We start from the raw sequence: 17,696 nt of genomic DNA on the forward strand, positions 1-17,696 counted from the left end.
ACTGGGCCTCACAGAACCAGCTCAAGGGTGGTTTGAATCTGGGTATTGTCTGATCTGCACTACCACTGCCTGGGGAGTCTGGATCTGAGTCTGATCCCCATTGCTCAGAAATGGGCCAGAACCGACCTTCCACATTCCAATAAGCCTCAGGGGGCTTCTGAAACCCTTTTGTAAAGGCCTGCGCCCGCTTCCCACTTGATAGAGGGCTGAACCAAAACCTGGGTCTGAATTCGGGAGGGTTCAAAATCTGGATCTGGATGACAATTTTTTCTCTTGATCCCACCTGTAAGTTCCAGTTACCGGGGTACTGTACCAGCAATTTCTCTTCTCTCTGAAAACCCTTTACCCACTGTGACACCACGCAAGCTAGAACTGAGGGGGCTGAAACAGGCAAAAGAGTTCGATTTTTGCTTTTCAGTTTGGTTGCTTTGTGCATTTGATGATAAATTTCTGTACAGTCATTTTCAGGCTGTCCCCTGTCCAGTCACTTAGTCTGTTTCACCTGTTGTTTGTGTCCCTCTTTCACAGGTTTCTAAAACAGTAAGAACAGGCGACTGAAACGGCCAGCGGCATGTGGGGTCAGTGTCATGCCTGAAACGACGTTTAACGAGAAATGCTCAATCCAAACTGTTTTGCGGTGCAAACTGGCTTGCTGTCACTGCAGGAAGTTTTCAATGTTTTGAGCATTTGGTTAAACCTTTCCCCTCCACACACAAATAACTCCAAAGGCTGGTTTTCTACAGCCAAGCATTTTTAGTCAAAACCTGAAACATTTTCATTTCGGTCAAAAATTGTCATGGGAGGAGGGAGGAAAATTCCCAGCTTGCTTTGAACTTGGATTGTTCGAAACTGACAAACTTCCCACGGGTGGCATCTCTTTAAGGCAAGGACCAGCCTCAATCTTCCGACACCATCTGAGCGATCTTAAGGGTCAGCAAAGGTCTTGCTAAAGGCTTAGGTCCAGATCTTCCAAGGGATTGAGGTGCCTAACTCCCATAGGCACCAAAATACCTTTGAGGGTCTGGGCCTTCATGACTAACCCACATGCTGTCACTGTTGGTTGGCAGGGAAATGTTTGGGTCTTAGGCTCTTTTCCCATGTCCCTAGCAGAAAAGCCGTCAAAACGTGAGTTAACATCCCTGCGTGGCAGTGTCCTCTAGCAGCCGTATTGTCCAGGCTGGCAGCCGTCCTGGGAGCAGTGTTTATTATCCTGCTTGGCAAGTGGGCATGGACCCTGGGCGGTTGGTGTGATACATGAAATTGGTGACTATCCCGAGACTGTTTGTTAAGAAGCTGTATACAACCGGCAGGGCTCCCCATTCATTTCCCAGCTGGGTATAGACCCTGTCAAAAGCCAACGGCTGCTGATCCAGACACCAGACACCCCTGTTGGGCCTGGGGGGGATGCAATGTTTTGGGTCAGGTCCATCCTTAAAGCTGCTGCTCTGGAACCTGCGTTTGCACTGCTGCAGAAGAGCTGCCAGAAGCCCCCAGGCCTCTCTGCAGTGCAGGAGAACAGTGACGGGGGGGACCGGGATCTGTGCAAGGGGCTCTCTGAGTCCCACTCTTCTCTGTGCCAAAAGTGCTGGGGGGGGACGGACGACTGAAGGGATCATTGGCACCAACGCCAGCCTGTATGTTCAGTACCTGCTTCCTCCTTCAAGCGCACCCCCCTAGCTTGATGGGATTAACAAACCAAGCGAGAGTCGTGCTGTCCCCGTGTGCAACAGGGACAGATTAAGGCAAGATCACAGAGACTGGACTCTGAGCCTCCCCCTCCTGCGATGGGCTCCCCAAACTCTCCCAAGCCACCTAAACAAAGGAGCACAAAGTTCTTTACCGATGGGGAAACTGAGGCACACAATGGGGACTTGCCCAGAGGCAGAGCCAGGAATAGCACCCAGGAGCCCTGACGCCCATGTCTCTGCTCTAACCACTAGCTCCCACTGCCTCTCTACCCAACATGCAGGAGCGGGGATCTGCTCTTCCAAAGTCACACCCCACCCCTGAATTCTGTAACATCTCAACCCCCCCACCCCACCCCACCCCCTGGGATTGGCTTTAGCTGCCAGGGGTTTCCAGTCCCACTTGGCCTCAGTCCAGGTCTGGCTCCATATCCAGGGTATTGGATGATTTTTGGCTCCTGCAATCAAATAGATCACACAGCGACCGCGCAGTCTCACTCCATGGCAAACAAAGGCAGAATAAAACACATGGTGCCAGCCGACCTTCCCCCGTCCCTCGCTCCCCCACCCTGGACCCGACGGCAAGAGACAGAGCATCAGTGTATAAATACTACCTGGCTGGCACCCTGAAGAGGGGCACATTTGACCCTCTAGCAATCGGGGATCGGGGGGCCCCCAGAAGCAGCGGTTTCCCTGTGCATCTCCCTGGGGAACCCTGCCGAGTCGAGCATGTCAAACAGGGTGTTGCCTGCAGCTGTATTTTTATTTCCGTGACAGGAACACACAGTCACACACACGTCACCTGGACATTTGTTCAACGGTCTTTGCAATTCCACTGGCCACAGAACAGCCCCATGCGGGAGACAGGGTGGGGGTGATTTTGACACTGGGTTTTAGTTAAAGACTCGGCTTCTTGCTGGGTACAGGACTGTCTTTCCTCTCCAGCCGCATGTAAGGCTCAAAGGCAGAGCTCCCCAGTCCGTAGCCGCTGGGTAGCTCATGCAGGCTGCCCAGGAGCGGGCCGCTGAAACAGAGCGGGGTGGCAGGGAGCCTGGGTGAGGAAGAGGAGGATGCTAGCGACGGGACCTGCAGGCTGAAGGCTCCTGTCCCAGGAGGGCTGTTTCCACTGCTCAGCCCAGGCGAGGTGGTGCCAGAGGGAGCCAGGCTGGATCCATTCCCGGCAGGGCTCCCGATGGGATTCGCATTTGGAGAGAGCAAGTTGGAAGGGGCCGGCACGGACAAAAGTCTCCCTTGTTCCAGGAGCCGGAGGATGTTACACGTGGCGAAGGATTCGGAGGTGGAGGACGAGCGTTTCTCAGAGTCCCTGCTCTGGTCCTTCTTCTGCTTGGTGCGCCGGTTCTGGAACCAGACTTTCACCTGGGCAGGGGGTGGGAGACGGACAGAGTGCAGCAGAAGTGGAAAGGAGAGAAAAACAGGGGGAAGGAGGCGAGGGGGAAGAGGGGGAATGGGGAGAGAGCACGCAACGGGAAGTAGGAAAAGAAGAAAGAGCAACCAAGCAAGAAGGGCAGAAGGAGAGAAAGAGGGAGTGAGAGAAAAGGAGGGAATGGGAAAAGAGAGAGAGAAAGAGACTGTCACAATGTGTTAAACGTCCTAGAGCAAATGGATTCAGCAGCCCAGCCACCCACTCACCTTCCCAGGAGCCAGAGAGACAATGGTCTCCAGCCACCAGGGGATAGCAAAATCTGGAGCAAAAGACCCTCCGTGGCAAACGCTGTGTCCCCCCAGGGGAGAAGATGCCCTTGCGACATGGAGCACTCAAGGGCGGGACGTGGCAGGTGGAGGGATAAATGGATCCAGCAGATGTGCGTCTGGGCTGCCCATTGGGCTGTATCCATTGTTCCTTTAGACCGCAAGCTGTCTGGGGGAGGGATCCCATTAGCCGCTCAGCACATTTACCCAGAGCGCAATGCGATGGCTGGGTAGAAATAGCGAGAGAGATGGGACCAAACCAGACCTCAGAGCAGCCCCAAGCTCTGGTGGATCTGCTTCCGGATCTGGAACCGACCTCTGTAGCTGAGCACGCGCCCTGTCCCAGGCCAAACCAAGGGACGTGGCAGATTCTCCATCGGGGACTGTCCAAAGCGAGATTGGTGTCTCTTTCTAAGACACGCGCTAGCTCGACCACAAGACATGGGCTTGAGGAAGGAATCAGGGCGTGGCAGTCACTGGCCTGTGTTCGGCAGGTCAGACTAGATCATCATAATGGCCTCTGCTGACCTTGAAATCTCTGAACCAGACCCCCGGATCTGGACGTGCCTGGACTCTGGAGATGTCCAGAGTGGAAGCTCTCAGCACATGGCCACCTCTCACTGAAATAAGGAGTGGGGCTGGGTTAAGGCTCAGTGGGCTCCAGATACACCTGGGACGGCTCCAGGCACCAGCGCAGCAAGCGCGTGCCTGGGGCGGCAAGCCGCGGGGGGCAGCCTGCCGGTTGCTGTGAGGGCGGCAGGCAGGCGGCTTTCGGTGCTGTGCCTGCGGGAGGTCCACCAGTCCCGCGGCTTTGGCGGCAATTCGGCGGCAGGGACGCTGATGGCGCGGCACCGGTGGACCTCTTGCAGGCATGTCGCCGAATCCGCAGGACCAGCGGACCTCCCGCAGGCGTGCCGCCGAAAGCCACCTGCCTGCCGTGCTTGGGGCAGCAAAAAACATAGAGCCACCCCTGGCTACACCAAAACCGCAGGCTCTGCCTCAACCCCTGGATGACACTTGCCCTTCGAAATCCCAAGTCTCTGTTTTTCCTCCCAATCCAGGCAGCCCAGCCACCCTAGAGCAACCAGCTCCTCCTGCTGCTCTGCCTCTGACCCGTGGCCGACCCAGGCCTGCTCTGACCTCACTGCCTAGACGCCAAAGGGCCGAGGACCCACTTGACTGTGCCCCTGATAGAGAAGTGCGACAGAGCGAGAGGCGGGTACCGAGATGCCAGGAAGAGAGATGAGATGGAAAGACAGACAGATAAGGGAGGGGTCTGTATAGGGAGATAGATGAGGTGGATGAGGCGGGGGGTTGGATGGGGACGGATGGACGGACAGTCAGACTATAGATCTCAATTGTTTTTAAATTCTAGCACTGTGGGCAGTGAGCATCTCACTTACCCACGTCATTGACAAATCATGCCAGCAGGACTCGCATCATCATAACCCGCAGCCCTCACACACCCATTGACACCCTCAGACCTGCTGCACTGAGCTGCTGGACCACGGGCAAGGAGTGGGTCTTGGACCCTCTCCCAAGATAATAGCGAGGCAAGTGGCTTAGCAGACTTAGATAAAGCCTGGGAGATTTATACGGCAGGAATAGCATCTGCAGTGACACCTGCTAAGACAGGCGGGACAGAGGCTTCAGATCCTCATGCTCCAGGGCACCAGACCAGCTGGGGTCAGGAGGGAAAACCCTTTCCCATGATATAGCACAGCCTGATGCATGCTGGGGCCAGTAACTTCTATCGAAGCAACATGCACTGGCCACTGTTAGGCAAATCCTATAGACGATACCCGGCCTCTGGGCTGAACGGCACCAGGCCTGCGGACAGAGGCTATAACTGCTGAGACAGGACCTCATGAACCCCACAGTGCAGGTCCAAAGCTCACCTGAAGGGCGGCACCCACCTGCTGCCCCTCCCTAGCACCACCTAGTGGCCAGTTTGGAGCTGCACTGAGATCTCTGGGAGAAAAGCGTCTCTTTCTGGGGCCAGCAGCACAATCCCTGGGATCAGCGAGGGGCTAGAGGGGCGGAGAGGGCATGGCAACCTGGGGAGGGGGAGATTCCTCTCAACTCATTGGGATGGGCCCTGGTTCCTGTGTGCCCTTGCCCACAAAGCAAGAGCTTCTTGGGGAATTCCCTGCACAGGGCTGGGCAGGACTCTCCCCGTTTCTAAGCAGCACTGGGGATAAACGGGGGTGGGAACGGGGGGCTCGGGAGACAAACCGAATAGGTCACAGACACTGAGCCCCTTCTGGCCCCCCAGGCTTGGTCCCTCTGAGCCAGGGGCAAGGAGACACTTTGGTTGGGCTGTGGGGGAGGGGGGATCATGTCCCACACTCTGTCCTTCCTGGGGATAACAAGTGGGTTTCATTTCCCAGGGCTCTCAAGCGAGTGTGAAACCCACAGGGAGCCCAGTCCTGCAAGGTGCTGAGCGCCTGGATACGATCCTGTTCAGTTCAGTGGGAGCTCAGTACCGCTCGAGGCCGGACAAGCTTACAAATAAGGATGCAAGGGGGTAATTAAAGATCTAAGGGGCTCATTCCCCGCACCTGGTGATTTACATTCACTGCTCCCATTAATAGCAGGGTGGGTGGATTTAAATCAAAGTGATTTAAATCACCTGTTTTAACCCTGATTTAAATCAGCAGGCAGGAAACCTGTGTTTCTATTGAGCTTTGCATTTGTGCTTTTTAGCTATTTTCCTAACACCAGGTTAATTCATTGGTTGGTAACCAGTAGAACATGCCGATTTTAACTAAATAGAACTTTTACACGAAAGGTGGTGCTGCTTCTTGCAAACCAGGAGGATACTCCATATCTAGCTATATTTGTTTAACAGCTATAAAACTTAACTTACATTGATTTAGAGTCTCTCTCTTTTTTTTAAGTCAGTTTTTATCCACCCCGATTAACAGGCCAGAGGCAGGGCATGGCCGGGGCTCGCAGAAGAGTCTGTGGTGGAAGGGAAGTGGCTTCTTTCCAAGTCATGTGTCTGGCTCAGCCATCTCTTTTCTTTCTGTTAGTAAGCAGATTCAGAGGCACGCATCTACATAAGAACGGCCACAGTGGGTCAGACCAAAGGTCCATCCAGCCCAGTGTCCTGTCGGCCGACAGTGGCCAGTGCCAGGTGCCCCAGAGGGAATGAACAGAGCAGGGAATCACCAAGTGATCCATCCCCTGTCACCCATTCCCAGCTTCTGGCAGACAGAGGCCAGGGACACCATCCCTGCCCAGCCTGGCTATCTGTTCTTTGACCTGGTTAGATGGTGGTTGCTGTCCCCTCCGCCGAAGAGAACAGGACTGAAAGGACTGCAATCAGACGCTGGGGTGCCCAGGCTTGCAGCAAATGTCACTGTTTAGAAAGGTCTTGTATATTTCAGCGTATAAATAGTGTCCAGGCTCTTTTCTCTGGTGGGTCAACATGGCTCACATAACCCTACAATAACAAAAGGGCCTGGCTTAGCTAACCCTACAGTACCAAAGCAGCACCCTTGAGCAAAGCCTTCCATGTGCTGTTATTCTGGATAACCGTCCAGCAGCAAAGCGGGTGTGTCTACCCTGCAGCCGCGGGCGAGCTTCCAAGCCCAGGTAGACAGACCCATGCTAGGTCACCGGTGGCCTCGGGCTCGTGCACGGATGGGGGCAGCACAAGGCCTGCCTGATCCCCCGGGGCCATGCTCAGCTGGCTAGCCCGTGCCCCCACCCCTGCCGCAGTGTTTTAACACTCTAGGTGGGGTGGAGCTGGCAGCGCTGGTCTGTCTACCCAGATCAGGAGACCCGCTCCCCGCCGCAGTGTAGATCATCCCTCCTTCTGCTGGTTTTTGTGTGTAAACCTTTCAGCCTCAAGCCAGGACGCTGCAACACCCAGCTTGGTGTCACAAGGAAACCCCACCTGAACCATGCGCTTCCCAGGCAGCCCGGCTGAGCTAACCCTACCGTAACAAAGCGGCACTAGGCTTCAGCAAACCCTTCAACGTGCGACTCTTCCTGCTGCAGTCCAGTAGCGCATGGGGGGTAGCTACACTGCAGCTGGGAGGGGGCTAACGCTCTGCCCCAGCAAAGCCCAGGTTTACTGCCCAGAGCTGTGTGCAAACTTTTCCTTTGGGTTTTGCACCCACCTGACTGAGCACTGCTGAGTTTTCAGTGCAAGGCACAGTCTGTCCAGTTTCACCTCCTTTCGTGTCAAGCTACAAATGCCTCTCGGGTTTGATGCCAACTCCAGCCGCTGGTTCAAGGTTTCCCTGCAAGGTTCAGGGAAGCCTCAGACACTCCCTTACTGAACTGGAGTCTGAGGTTTGAGATTGCCAACATGGGAAACTGAGGCACTGAGCGAGCCTAAGGCCAGATTTGTAAAGGTATTAGGGCATTGCTGCACCCAGCATCACAATGCCAAGAGCTTAAAGCTCACTTTTTAAAGTGTTTTAAGCCCTTAGGGATCTAAATCCCACTGATTGTCAATGAGATTTGAGCACCTAAATCTCCTTTACAGATCTAGGCCTGAATGACTTATCAAGGCGGCTGTGGTAGAGGTAGGAATTGAACTCACACCTGCAAAGCTGCAGACTTGCATGCTAACCACTGGCCTGCCCTTTCCCTGTGCTCTTAGTTTTGTGGTGTTCACCAAACCAGTTTCACTGTGATTTAGGGCTTGTAAATCAGTTTGTTTTCAAGGACAATACAAAGGCAAACACCCGGTCCAGAGCTAAGGGGAAGCTCTGGACTGGGGACAGAAGGATCAGCGTTCTCATTGTAAAGTCCAGGCCAAGGGGTATACACGGCATATTTAGAGATACCTGTGAAGTCCTCTGGGCCAGGGATTTGTAACACTATAAATAGATTCTTGATGCCATGAATGATGTGGGTCAATCAGATCCGGGAAGGATCGGAAGGCACTCCAGGAAAGGTTCACAAATCCAGGTGAATGAGCAGGCCAGTAGCAGCTGAGATTCTGTATCCACAAGTGCAAAGCAATCCACACCGAACTGCCCCGCTGCGTCGCTGGGTTCCCCTGAGGAGAAACACCTGGCTCTCATTGCGGACAGTTCAATGGAGACCTCTGAACAATGTACACGGTCACTAAAAAATAACTCGGGAACATTAGGATGGATCCAGAAGAAGATAGTGGGCAATAGCGTAATTATTATAATGTCAATAGTACTGTTAAAATAACATGGGAAGAAGCTAAGGCGGCAGCAGCAGGAGACCAGAGATGGAAGGCGGGGGGAAGGTTCTATGCTCCATATGGAACAGAGAGACGGATGAGAGAGAGGATTGTCAAACCTGTGATCAGTGGACAGACAACATACAAGGAGGGCTCTGTTAGACAAACAAGCCGTTTGCTATCAATTCACCCATCCCTACAAATAACTTAACAGGATATAAAAAGAATGAGCTATTTAGGGGCAGACTTACAAAAGAGCTCTGGACTCAGAGCATCAAGCCCTCAGCACCACAAGTGGGGTCAGGTTTTCAAAAGTGCTCAGAGTCAGCACCCATCATGCACTGGGCCTGTTGACCTGGCCACTTCTTTTGGTCCCGGTTGGCGCATTTTTGATTAAACGTTTTTTCATAGAAAACGAGGCTGTCTCGTGAAGCAGAAATGTTTCACGGGAAGATCTCGAAGTTAACAACGTTTTTGATGGGAAGGTTCAGGGTGAACTCTCTGGTCACCTCCAGAGAGAGAGAGAAAACTGGACCTTTTTGATCCCAACCCAAGACGTTTTGACACAATTCTGTTTCATGGAAACGTCTGGAAGGTTTCGGTTTCATTCCAGCGCAAAACAAAATCAAATCTCTAAACCTCTAAAGTTGTCATGAAACAGAGTCGTCATTCTCTGGCAACCGCAGTGCTAGGTGGGAGCCGCGATCTTTTGAAAACAAAGCCCTATGTGGATAAAAATAATAGCAGATATATGAGTTAGAGTAAAACCTTTACAGGATGTCAGCCCTCATGCCTCAGACAATGACCCGTCTTCTGAAGAGCTAGGATTAGGGATAAAGCTGATAGAAAATTTTCATCAAAATGTTTTTGACAAAATGGATATTTCTGCGGGAAAAAATGTCCATTTTTGTCAAAAATTTGCTGAAAATGCCAAATTTATATTTTTCCCCCGATTTTTGGTTACTGAAAATCAAAACTTTTCTGTTTTAAACCCCCAGTGCTCCATTGTCAGTTGCAATGATTCTCAGTATTTTGGGTTTTTCAATGAAAACCTGCCAAATTTCAGAGAGAATTTTTGATGGAAACAAACATAACAATTGGTTTGGGTTTCATGGGAATTGGATGTTTTTCTAAAAGCTCTGCTCTAGGGATTATTGTGGGGAAGTTCTCTGGCCTGAGGTCAGACTCGATGACTCCAATCTATGACTCCATGAATATTTCACAGGGGGAAAAATCATTTCCCAATCAACTCTAGCTAATAAGAAGCTTCCCCCATTCGCAGGCGACTTCATAACTGTCCAGCACGAAAGGGCTTCATCTCAACTGGCTGGTGCTGGTCAGTGCTGGTGGCAGATTACTGAACTAGATGGCCCCCTGATCTGATCAGGTGTGGAAATTTCTATGTTCCAGTCTAGCAGAACCCACTTCTGATCTCCTAGATTGCTGTGAGCCTTTGCCAGCCTCTATGGGCTTCAAAATACACTTCACAAATAAAGAACGTATTCCCCACTCAGAATCAGCCCTTCACCCCTCACCAAAGGCTCCCATTGCATCCCCATACACAGCACATATACTCAGGTATGACGCTTGTCCCTGACTTTATAAGCTTTGTTCCACCAACGTCAGCTCAAACTAGTCCCTACAGAACTCAGATCCAGGAATCCAGGCAAACACCCTGTAGCAATTCTTTAAAAAGGGACATTGTTCTGAATCTGCTATAACCCTCGAGCATAAGCCCATGGAAAATTCCAACTCAGACTTTGTCATGCACAAGGTCTGGGCTGGTAAACGGGGCTTACATGCCAAGGTGATTGGAGATGCGGAAATAGATTTTTTCACACAAATATTTAAGTCCCGGCTACACACAGGTCTAGATCTACAAGATGCTGGGCAGAGAGCCGTGTATGTGGAATGCCCTATGCCCATGCGACGCGTGGCTGGATGGTTCAGCAGAAGAGGAAGGATGGTCCATTGCTTAGGATACTAGTTTGTCTCTTGGGAGACCTAGTTGAACTCCCGGATCTGCATGACCTTGGGCGAGTCACTTAGTCTCAGTTTCCCCATCTGTATAATGGGGCTAATATCACTGTGAGGCTGTACTGAGGATCAGTACATGGAAGAGTGGGAGCTGCTCAGATATGACGATAAGGGGGCCAGATAAGTTTAAATACATTAGACACACTATGTAATGGGGTGGCCACCCGCTACCGCCCTGAAGGGCTTGAAATCAGCCCTGGGAGAGGGCTGAGGCTGCGAGAGGGCTGCTGCTGGGGAAAGCAGCCAGCCTCGGCCGATTGGGGAACCAGCCACAGGTGTGGCCACACCCCAATCAGGGCCCAGCTGGCCCTTATAAGAGGACAGCAAGTTAAAGAAGTATGGGCTGGATGAATGGACGGTAAGGTGGATAGAAAACTGGCTAGATGGTCGGGCTCAACGGGTAGTGATCAATGGTTCCATGTCTAGTTGGCAGCCGGTATCAAGTGGAGTGCCCCAAGGGTCGGTGCTGGGGCCGGTTTTATTCAATATCTTCATTAACGATCTGGAGGATGGTGTGGACTGCACCCTTAGCAAGTTTGCAGATGACACTAAACTGGGAGGAGTGGTTGATACGCTGGAGGGTAGGGATAGGATACAGAGGGACCTAGACACATTAGAGCAGGGGTCCCCAACCCCCGGTCCGCGGCCCGGTACCGGTCCGCGGCCTCTTACAAACCGGGCCGCGAACCGACCCAGTGGACCTCCCGCAGGCATGCCTGCGGGAGGTCTACCCGAGCCGCGGGACGAGCGCTCCCTCCGCAGTCATGCCTGCGGGAGGTCCGCTGCTCCCGGGGCTCCGGTGGACCTCCCGCAGGCATGACTGCGGACGGTTCGCTGGTCGCGCGGCTCAGCTGGACCGCCCGCAGGCACGCCTGCAGGAGGTCCACCGGCTCTGGTTGAGCTGCCGCAGGCATGCCTGCGGGCGGTCCAGCTGAGCCGCGCGACCAGCAAACTGTCCGCAGTCATGCCTGCAGCAGCTCAACCAGAGCCGGTGGACCTCCCGCAGGCACGCCTGCGGGAGGTCTACCCGAGCCGCGGGACGAGCGCTCCCTCCGCAGGCATGACCGGTCCCTGGTCCTGAAAAGGTTGGGGACCCCTGCATTAGAGGATTGGGCCAAAAGAAATATGATGAGGTTCAACAAGGACAAGTGCAGAGTCCTGCACTTAGGACAGAAGAATCCCATGCACTGCTACAGACTAGGGACCGAATGGCTGGGCAGCAGTTCTGCAGAAAAGGACCTAGGGGTTACGGTGGACGAAAAGCTGAATATGAGTCAACAGTGTGCCCTTGTTGCCAAGAAGGCTAATGGCATTTTGGGTTGTATAAGTAGGGGCATTTCCAGCAGATCGAGGGATGTGATCATTCCCCTCTACTCAGCACTGGTGAGGCCTCATTTGGAGTACTGTGTCCAGTTTTGGGCCCCACACTACAAGAAGGATGTGGATAAATTGGAGAGAGTCCAGCGGAGGGCAACAAAAATGATTAGGGGGCTGGAGCACATGACTTATGAGGAGAGGCTGAGGGAACTGGGATTGTTTAGCCTGCAGAAGAGAAGAATGAGGGGGGATTTGATAGCTGCTTTCAACTATCTGAAAGGGGGTTCCAAAGAGGATGGATCTAGACTGTTCTCAGTGGTAGAAGATGATAGAACAAGGAGTAATGGTCTCAAGTTGCAGAGGGGGAGGTTTAGGCTGGATATTAGGAAAAACTTTTTCACTAGTAGGGTGGTGAAGAACTGGAATGGGTTACCTAGGGAGGTAGTGGAATCTCCTTCCTTAGAGGTTTTTAAGGTCAGGCTTGACAAAGCCCTGGCTGGGATGATTTAGTTGGGTTTGGTCCTGCTTTGAGCAGGGGGTTGGACTAGATGACCTCCTGAGGTCCCTTCCAACCCTGAGATTCTATGATTCTATGACAGTGGGCCAGGAACACACAGAGTCTCTCGCTAGATGTGGAGAGGGATGGGCCCGGCTGCTAGGAGCTAAGCAGGGTACCGAGACTGGAGCAGGGCTGGGGGAAGGCCCGAGGAGCTGGGGAGCTCCAGCCTAGAAACTCCCCAGGCCTCAGGCCTTGTTAAAGGCCACACAAGGCACTGGGGTTGCAGAGGGCAGCCCAAGGGCAGGCAGAGGCAGCAGGTCCAACCCCCCCTTGCCGGTGATGAGTGGCACTTACGCTGCAGTCTGCCTCAGGGAACGGGGGCTAGGCGATGACTGGCAGTGGCCATAGACTGAGGCGAGGTGGGGATGGGCCCAGGGGAGGAGAGACCCAGATCTGTGGGGGTACTACCAAGGGGCAGCACCCCGGAGGAAAGGGGCAGTGGGGTTCAGGAGGAACTCAGGCCCAGCGGCAAGCAAGACACCGGCCAACAGAGGGCACTCCAGAGGCTGGAAAGGCTAATTCCCTGGACGACCAGCAGGAGGCGCCACACCAGGGAGTCACCGCACTGCTAGGCACTGCTTCAGGAATCTCATTTCTCCTGACCCCAAGCCAGGGGTATCTCTAGAGCCAGCGGAATGCAGTGCGAGCGCTAAGTGACTCTGCACAGAGTAAACAGCTCGCTAACATCTGGCACTTTCTCAAAAAGAATCATCTGTTCAGACGAGGAATAAAAGGTTTCCTGAAAAGCGAATAATTCCAGTGCACTCAGTGCCGTTGAGATGAGAGAAACATTTGCCCAGCATCAGGTCACATTTGTCATTAATGCTGCTGAAAAGAAAAATCACATTTGCCATTAAAGCTACACGCTTAAAAGATATAGAGATACAAATCTCCTTCTTGTTACTGCTTCAGAGGGATGGATGCTGCTAAGAATTCATGGCAGAGCTGTAGCCTTTAAGTTAGGGACTGGAGCACTGCATGGGGTTTTTCCAAGGAAGATATAGAGCCCCGTTGCTAAGGAAATGGTATAGAATTCAAAGGCAAAACTTGTTTCATAGTCAAGCAATAAAATATCCGTATAAACACAACAAACTCTGACAATTGCTTTTAAAAATCATACTCCTTTTGGGGATATGGGCCAATAATTTTCTACAAAGTAAATGCATATAAACCACCTGGAAACCTGCTAACTTAAGCAGTTAGTTAAAAAGATGTTTACTGGTAACTGCCAATGGAAAGTATAGACATAGCCAGGAGAATTCTTGGATGTCGGAGAACACCTAGGATTTAGGGAAGGAGAACACGATTTTAAAGCCTGCATTCTGATCCCGGTTAAACTTCACCTAAGCATCTCTAGAGTTGCACCCAAACAAACAAACCAGTAACTCTAACCCACCAAGAAAAAATCCAGCAGGTAAAGTAAACGTTGAATTTGGTAATACAGAGGAGAGCTACTGAAACGGTAAAACCCATATGTTAGTGTAATTCTACAGCTGCAGATGAAAAGCCAAATCAAGGATGGATGTGCATTTCTCCATGCAATTTAAATAAAACATTCCTGTTAGTTGATGCAAGCCATGCAAAGCACCAAGCTGGAGGAGACCCTTCCTGTAGGCCCACACTCAGAGTGGCCGTGGGCAACCTCTCCTCGGCTACCAGGCTGTTCTCCTGTAGCATATTTTCAAAGACACAGAGGGAAGTTAATTGCCCCCCTGGCAATGACTTTCACTGAATATCGCCCCCCAGTTCTGCTCTGTCACCCTGTTCCTGAAGCCGCTGGGGAGGAAGCACTGAGACACTGTCCCAGGGGTCGACAATACCTACGTGTCACCTATCTCCGTATCTTGCTCACTTCTGAGGCCAGGACCACTCCCACCCAGCTGTCTCTGGGCTTAAACTCAGGGCTCCATACGGGCTTGTAGCGCCTGCTCTGAAACTCCTGCAGCCACAGCCTCCCTGCTCCGTGGCCCAAGCGAGCTGGACTAACGCTAGCTCAGGTATGTCTGCTCAAGCTGCACGCCTGCCCGGTGACTGCAGTCTAGAATGACCTGCATTCTGGATGGGAGCTGTGCAGAGCTGGCTCCTCTGCCGATCAAGAGGCATGGTTGAAACGTCTGCTCTGCGATCTGCAGAGATTTGCAAGAGACGACAAAGTCTTTGACAAACCTTGACCCTAAACCGACGGACAGTCGCTACGCTCCCCCCGGGGACGGCAGGGGATTGACCCTGTCTGGCACTGGGCAGACCAACATTAGCAGACCTTCGAGCAGCAACAAGCCATGATCGTTGGCCTATCACTTTGAAACCCTTATGATTGCACTCAGCCTGTTGCATTGCCTACAGGTGCATCTCATGAAGGACGTGGATCCCTGGAGTTTGGTCACTGGCGTCTGCCTGGGGATCCCTAAGCCTGGCAGGCACGAATGAGCGAAAGGGAGACCGTGGTCACTGTGTTTAACTCTCATAAGTTCGACCAGGAGAGGTATATACGGGGATGCTCAAATGCCGAAGTCACAGCCGGGGATAGGCGTGACACAGGGGCATCCAGGCCACGCCCCCTTGGCACAAGCTCCACCCCTTTTCCCTGTTCCGCTGATAGCAAGACAGGGTGCAGTCGTCTCTATGCTGTCAGAGGGTCCCCTCACATGGTGTGATCCTCTCTGGTCCAGATGTGCTACCTCTGTAGCCAGCTGCCAGGGACTTGACACGAAGCAGCCGCACCGCATCTGAGAGTCTGGCCCACGTGCAATAGAAATCAGGTCAAATTGTTCCCCATCCTCGCTAGGTGTTGCCATAATACAACAATATAAATAACAGTCTGGGGAGGCAGCCTGGACACAGCAATAAACAGGGACTCAGGAAACCTGGGTTCTATTTCCAGCTAAGCAACTGAGCTGCTGGGTGACCTAGGGCCAGTCACTTTCCCACTCCGTGCCTCGGTTTCCCCTCCCAGACTTTGTGTGTCTGGTTCATTTAGACTGTGAACTCTTCAGGGCAGGGGACAGCCTCTCATTAGGTGTTTGTACAAAGCCTGGCACAATGGGGCCCTGATCTTTCCCTTACCCTTGTGAGGATAAATACATTGAAGATTGTGAGGGCTCAGATATGACCATAATGGGGTCAGGTAAGTATCTAAGACAGACAGATAGATGGAGCTCAGTTGGGGCCCCCGGGCGCAAATGTAATACAAATAATTAATAATAATACTACACATAGCAGACACCCTGAGCAAGTGCAATAAATAGATCAGTATTAGCTGAAAGTGATACTGATTAATATTAATTTCATATACTGAGACTCAGTTTTGCATAGCTGGGCACACTGGGGGGTGGGGCAGAGGATTGGGAAAACAGTTAATGTGACAATATTGAAAAGATAAACAGGATGACCCTGCTAAATATAAGCCAGCTAGCCTGATATTGATCTCAGGCAGAAATGTGGAATGGCTGATATCGGACTCACATTAGAACAGCCAGACTGGGTCAGACCAAAGGTCCATCTAGCCCAGTATCCTGTCTGCTGACAGTGGCCAATGCCAGGTGCCCCAGAGGGAATGAACAGAACAGGGAATCACCGAGTGATCCATCCCATCTCCCATTCCCAGCTTCTGGCAAACAGAGGGTAGGGACACCATCCCCGCCTATCCTGGCTAACAGCCATTGATGGATCTATCCTCCATGAATTTATCTAGTTCTTTTTTGAACCCTCACTCGATAAAGAATTAAAGGATGGTCACATCATTCATGCTAACCAACATGGTGTTATGGAAAATAGGTCTTGTCAAACAAACTTCATATTGTTCTTTGATAAGATGACAAGTTTGGTTGAGAAAAGTAACTGCGTTGACATTATAGGCAGATTTCGGTAAGGCAATTGATTTAATTCCAAATAATTAAAATGTCAGCACTATGCAAAATCAATGCATCCCATATTAAATGGATTAAAAACTGTCTAACTGATAGATCTCAAGAAGTAATTGTAACTGGGGAATATCATCCAATGGGGAAGTTTCTACTGGGGCCCTACTGCGATCAGTTCTTAGCCCATTGTCATTCAATATCTTTAATAATGATCTGGAAAAAAATGTAAAATCATTGCTGGTAAAGTTTGCAAATGACACACAGATGAGTGAAGTGGAAAATAATGATGAGGAGAGGTCACTTATACAGAGCAATCAGGATCAAACAGTGTGATAGGAACAAACAGCATCTATTTGAATATGACCAAACACAAGGTCACACATCTAAGAGCAAAGAATGTAGGTCACACTTACAGGATGGGGGACTCTATCCTGGACAGCAATGACTCTGAAAAGGTCATAGAGGTGATGGTAGATAATCAACTGAACATGAGCTGATGATGCTGTGGTTAAGAAGGTTAACATGGTTCTTGGATGCGTAAGCAAGGGAATATTGAGAAGGAGTAGGGAGGTGGTATTATCTCTGTATCTGGCCATTACTGGGTACTGTGTTCAATTCTGTTGGCCCCACTTCAAAAGAGACGCTGACTAGTTGCAAAATATTCAGAAAAGAGCTGCAAGAATGATTCAAGGTCTGGAAATCCTGCCTTACAGTGAGAGACTTCAGAAGCTCAATTTAGCATATCCCAAAGGTTAAGAGGTGACTTGACTACAGTCTACATCAGGGGTCTCAAACATGCGGCCCGCGGGCCGCATGCGGCCCTCGGAGCTCTTCCCTGCGGCCCGCGGAGCTCCCCCAGTTACTTCCTGTCGCCGCCAAACTCCCCTCACCCCCGCCCCCTCCCCGAGTTATTTTCTGTGCCTAAGCTCCCCGCGCGCTGCTCCCCAATGTTTGGGGCCGGGTCTCTCCCCTGGCCCCACCTGCCGCCCCCACGCGCCTCCCCCCAGTGTCTCCCGGCCCCCACTTGCTGCCCCCTCACCGCTGGTAGCCTGCCCGGGAGCTCACGCTGACTCCACTCCGCCGCCGCTATGCCGGCTTCCGGCATCACCTGCTGCCTCAGGGTCCTAGCGCCCCCCTGCACTAGGGCCAGGGCAGGCTGCCCTTCCCCTAGTCCTGAGACTCCAATGCCCCGAGCCTCTCCAATGCCTCAAACCCCTCACCCTCAGCCCCACAGCCCTCACCCCTGCACCCCCTTCTATCCCCAAACTCCGTCCCAAAGCCTGCACCCCCACCCCCTGCCGCAGCCTGGAGCCTGCACCGAGCACAGAGCCTGCACTCCAGACCCCCTCCCCCAC

The 17,696-nt window shown here is 52.2% G+C and overlaps 1 protein-coding gene across 1 annotated transcript in view; it reads right to left on the bottom strand.

The window, feature by feature from the left end:
- Positions 1-2,117: 2,117 nt before the first annotated feature.
- The window catches only part of LOC123371421 (ventral anterior homeobox 2a-like), a 48,774-nt gene continuing 33,195 nt past the window's right edge, over positions 2,118-17,696 (bottom strand). Inside the window, exon 3 of the mRNA XM_045019024.1 lies at positions 2,118-3,062. Within this exon, the coding sequence (XP_044874959.1) occupies positions 2,583-3,062 (480 nt within the window). The 3' untranslated portion in view covers positions 2,118-2,582. The remainder of the gene's footprint in view (positions 3,063-17,696) is intronic.

The sequence above is a fragment of the Mauremys mutica genome, chromosome 5, assembly GCF_020497125.1.
Source record: "Mauremys mutica isolate MM-2020 ecotype Southern chromosome 5, ASM2049712v1, whole genome shotgun sequence".
NCBI lineage: Eukaryota > Metazoa > Chordata > Testudines > Geoemydidae > Mauremys > Mauremys mutica.